Consider the following 5,380-nt stretch of genomic DNA (forward strand, 5'->3'; position numbering starts at 1 on the left):
ATCTGCCTCTACAAACGAAGTCATTTTATTTTACTTAATTCATATTTTATTTTCACATATATTATTTACACATGTATATTTAATAAATTTTCTAAGGAAGAGGTGTCCGAGATGACACCGCTGCTTAACTCAAGGTGAATCCGCCCTTGGGTTCAAAGTAAATTAAGTTGGAACTTATTTCAAGATTCGTCCTAATGTAAGGCATGTCTAAAACGGCCCAAAGCAACCATTGGAGTATCAACCTCGTATGCCTAGTGCATACTTGCCATACACTCCAACTTGATTGCCACTCAATTAGGGAGGGACACATTTCTTTTTCTATTTTTTTGCTATTGATCAACAGATCAAGTATCGTTAATCCCCTCCAGAAATTGAATGAAATAAAATATTTAAATCACTATGACACTCAAAAATCCACACATTTAAGTTCATAAAACGTAATCTTTCTAGTTACAAGACGTCTTGCCTAAGGCATAATCAATATATGAGGTTAATAATAAAGAAAGCAACGAGGCCATGCAAGGTTTTCCCTCTCTTTTTTCTCCGCTAACTTCTATTCATAGACATCGCCTTCTCTTCCGCAATATTTTGTGCTGTCATTTTTCCTTCATTTTCTGGCCACGTTCCCGCAGTCCTTCGATCCACTCATCTCGTACCTAAGATAATCTTAAATACTGGATTCTTTTGATCACGTTTCAGACTAGGGGTGGTAAACAGCTGGGTCGGGTCGGATATGAGCGAGTTGAAAACGGGTAATGCAAAAACGATTATTGGAATTTTTACCTCCTATAGCAAAGGTTAACACCTTATTTATTTTAAATAAATACCATTTAAAAAAATTATATTCTATAGATACCTTTTAATGTTTATAGCAAAATATCTAATTTTGGTTACCTCCTAATTCTAAGCCACTAAATATGCTATTCAGTTACACTATTTTCTTTCTCTCTCTACTTTGATACATGCCATTCTCTTCCCCATTTCCTGAAAACATGATGCTCAATCACAAAATTCCTCTCACCCACATCACCTACGTTCTCTCCAATCCCAATTTCTCCAATTCCATCGGAGCATGCATATAAGTTACCACGTCAAATATGTTGCCATATGGTTTCGACAATTTGGACATATAGCACTAGGAGCCTTGGTGTCAATCAAAAGCTTCATGCTCAATTTGGTTTCTTCAGAATTAGTCGTCATTTTAATTAACTGCTGCAAGTCTTAAATTAGTAAAGCTATAAGCATGTTAATATTGGAGAAAGAAGAGTCCTTATTCTGCCACTATTGCTCGACGGCGTCATCTTCTCGAGGTTCATCTTCTGGAGAAAGAAGAGTCCTAATATTGGATAAACTCGAGGTTCTCAACTTCCGTCATCTTCAATACAAGATTCAAGCTTTAACAGAGTCTTTATTCTGCCACCATTGCTCGACGGCGGATTCACCGGAAAGTAGGGTTTGTTCTTGAACAAAGACGACGGAGTTTGGGGCTGAACAACTTGAATTTTCTGTTAATATATTTCAATGTATGTCGTTGTATTTCCATGTATTTCATTGTATTCATTGTCTTTTTTTCATTGTATTTCAATGTATCTCGTTGTATTCCATGTATTTCATTGTATTCACTGTCTCGCTATATGCCATGAATGTATTCATAAGTTTTTTTTTAATTAATAGAATTTATGTATTCAGATGTATTATATAATTTCTTTGAAGATTGCTATGTTTTTGGGGTATTTTTCGGTTGAGAATCTTTTTTATAACTGAAAATACAAAATTTGTGTGTTATAATTGAGTTTGTTGAGTTATATTAGGAGTCTATTATGTTAATTGATTCACTTTCCGTTTTAAAAATAGTGTAATCCCCTATTTCACGCCATGAATACAGTCGAATACACTCGAATAAAACAACTGATTAGCTGGACTTCCCTGATTCACGCCTATTTTTGCTATTGTATTCATGAATACAATAGCTTAAATACATCTAATACATCTTATAACAACAGAAAACGTATCTACAATCTGTAATATAGCAAATGGTATCTATAGATAGCTAATTACCACTAAAAGATAGTGTTTTATGAAAATTTCTCTAAATTATCCGACCCGATCCAAATTTAATACGGATAAAAAATGAGTCAACCGCAGATAATATGGATATCCATATTATCCATGAATATGATCACTGTTGGGAGAATTTCTAGTTTCTCAAACTCGAGGACACCCAATTTGAGACTTTACAAATGTAAAAGTTAAACTCATTAGTTATTCATTTTCTAAGTGGATAATATGGTTCTTATCCATATTTGACTGTTTTTAAAAAGTTCATTATCCAACCCATTTTTTAATAGGTAATATGGGTGGATAACGTTTTTCTTTTAACCATTTTGCCACCACTATTTCAGACCCTAAACTGAAATGATTTATTTGGACCTAGCTATATAATTTCTCACACGGGGTGTTACACCAAACCAATTAATGCAACACAGATGCCTTTCACACGCTTATTTATCACTTAACCATAGTGCATATCTCACTTTAATTTTTAGCTGCTAACAAGATTAAATTGATTGATTTTCTGTAAACACCCGGTGGTGTTACCATAGTTGGATCTAGGTGTTAAATGTGTTACATATACTTATATTGAAAGGCATAGATCCGCCTCCTCACCCCTTGATAAGTTGACCTTGCAAATCATTTGACTTTGCTTACAAACTTTCAATCTTTGAGTTTCCATGTGGCTGGTGCCGTTCGTGACGGCGAGAGATAAGTTGATCCGCACATTCACAACTCATTTCTGTGCAGCTTAATTACAGTCATTTTATTGTTAGTATTTCATAATATGATCAGATTTGAACAACTAAGAGAAATCCTACCTGCAGGCAGCCAATTAGATCTCTATAAATACATTCACATGATCTTCTCTCTGTTCCCAACATATTCAACTAAACATCATTTCCCAACCTCCTAGATATATACAGTAGTTAGTCAAAACTATAGCAGGAGAAATGGAGGCGTACTCTACTTGCAAAAGCTTGATGTTGCCCCTATTGACAATTGTCCTATTCATCTCTCTAACACAGCCAGCAGTTACAGCAGCCAAAGACTCTAACACAGCCTACACAAACTTCGTCAAGACCAAATGCAACATCACCACATATCCTTCACTTTGCCAGAAAACACTAACACCCTATGCCTCTTCAGTGAAAAGCAACTCCACACTGCTGTGCATAAAAGCCCTTAATGTAGCCATAAAAGGCGCACGCGACGCCTCTGTTATTGTCTCGAGACAGAAAGAACAGAAGGGAATAACCCGATATGAAGCCGCCGCTATTAAAGACTGCATGGAAGATGTCAAGGATGCTGTGTACGAACTCAAGCTGGCTGTTGAAGCAATGGGACATTTGGGTGATAAAGATAAGGAATTTCAGTTGGCTAACGCCAAGACATATGCAAGTGCTGTAATAACAGACGCAGATTCATGCACTGATGGTTTCTCCGGACGGAAGGTAAATCCAGATGTGAAGGACATCATAAATAGAAGCATGACAGTTATTATTAAACTGTCCAGCAATGCGTTGTCACTCATTAATCATCTTTATGTATAGTACTGTCCCTTTGTGGTTTGGATACTGTTTAACCAGAAAATAAGAATTTCGGTCAAAGCTTAATTTTAGAAGAACTCGAGTAACTGATAAACAAATAAGGAAATGACTAAGTAATTAAATGGAAGAATTGAATTGAAAGGTAACAAAGTAAGCAAAGCAAAGTAAATCAGTGCATTCCAATAATATTCTGTGTCCCTTTACAAATGTTATTTCTCTCCTTTTATAGCTATTTCTAAGTAATACGTTTCTTTAATTTCCTCCCATAACAGAGCCATTATGAGCAATTAATGGCACTAATGTAACGTTATAATTGACAATCGTAACTATTTCGTGAAGATTTTATAACGTTTTCTATCATTGATGCTCATTAATTACGGATAATACGTACCTGTACTTTTTGCTATCTAGGTTCATTCCTCCAATGTCTCTTCAAATTACCAAGAGGTCCGAGTAACCGTTCCTTCCTGTTTCTTGAATATTTGTCCGTGCCTATTAAGGCGGAAATAAATAGAAGAAACTCCGGTTTCCATAATATATATATATATATATATATATATATATATATATATATATATATATAGACACACACACACACACACACCAGAAAGACAAAATAGGAAGAATAGATGATTCAGTTATTTTTTGGTTATTCCAATTAGGTCTTTTATTTAAAAAAGCAAAGAAGTTCGATTTTAGTTCAATTTTTACGTTTGGTTTACTATTTTCTAGGATAAAATTACCAAAAAAAAAAATTATTTTATGAAATTACGCCTCCATGTGGAAAGTTTTCTTAAAGAGTAGCTTAATTACTAGTATATAATTTTTGTTTGATTTTATTAATTGATTATTATTCTTGGTTTAATTTTTTTAATTTAATTATTGAGTTATATCACAATTATTTTCAAAGCCAAAATTTTAAAAATATCAATCTATGAGAATCAACTTAAAACTTCTTTTAATCATGTTTTTTTTTTCAAAAATCAACAAATGACACTGTTCAAATTATACTCCAATATATAAATTACTAATATTGTATCACCAAAAAGAGAAACTATATATTACTTAGAATTTTAAAATTATGCATAGAAAGAAATTGCTTATGAAATAATATAATTGTAGGAAACAAAATATAGGCTAATGTAAAGAAATTTAAAAAAAAGAAAGAAAGAAGATGGAGGATTTACTAGCAAATAACGGGAAGAGAAAAAGGGTAAAATGAAAGAGGAGGAAAAGAAAAGAAAGAAGAGACGAGGACCCCAGGCCCAGTAGAGAATGAAGGAAATTTAGGGTTAATAAGCACGAAAAAGATTTTAAAATAAAAGAAACATAGAAGTGCTTAAAAAAGTGCTGCTACTGGGAATTGTACCCAAACACATACGGTGAATGAGAGACTTCAGCACCAACGCCTAACCATGGCACCCACACGAAGTTTCTGTAATCAGGGTGCCACTTTTTATATATAACTCATTTTACATAGAAATCAACAGATTTATTTAGAATTTCTACCGCACGGGTGACGTACCACCCCGATCCTATAAGGTAGATTCGCCCCTGCCTATTAAGGCTCGTGTCTTTTTGAATATTCTTTGCCAGTTGTCATTCTTTCATTGATCCACGTGTTTTGACATGTCAGCACATAATTAATTCCAAATGTTAACTTGATTTTTCCCAATACAGATAGTCCCCTCACTTGTCATTTATTCATCAATTTAATATTTGTGAAGTGGATCTCATTAAAGCGGGAATTTTTGCCGCCATCATATTTATCATCATAA

At 33.9% G+C, this 5,380-nt stretch overlaps 1 protein-coding gene across 1 annotated transcript; it reads left to right on the forward strand.

Moving 5' to 3' along the window:
• Positions 1-2,853: 2,853 nt before the first annotated feature.
• On the forward strand, positions 2,854-3,853 carry LOC107831707 (pectinesterase inhibitor 4-like). The gene has a single exon (XM_016659495.2). The coding sequence runs from the start codon at positions 3,006-3,008 to the stop codon at positions 3,603-3,605; it is 600 nt and encodes a 199-aa protein (XP_016514981.1). The 5' UTR covers positions 2,854-3,005; the 3' UTR covers positions 3,606-3,853.
• Positions 3,854-5,380: the final 1,527 nt, after the last annotated feature.

The sequence above is a fragment of the Nicotiana tabacum genome, chromosome 6 (genome assembly GCF_000715075.1).
Source record: "Nicotiana tabacum cultivar K326 chromosome 6, ASM71507v2, whole genome shotgun sequence".
Lineage (NCBI taxonomy): Eukaryota > Viridiplantae > Streptophyta > Magnoliopsida > Solanales > Solanaceae > Nicotiana > Nicotiana tabacum.

What these genes read in the sequence shown, in the direction of transcription:
- LOC107831707 (XM_016659495.2), top strand. Translation starts at nt 3,006, where the DNA reads ATGGAGGCGTACTCTACTTGCAAAAGCTTGATGTTGCCCCTATTGACA.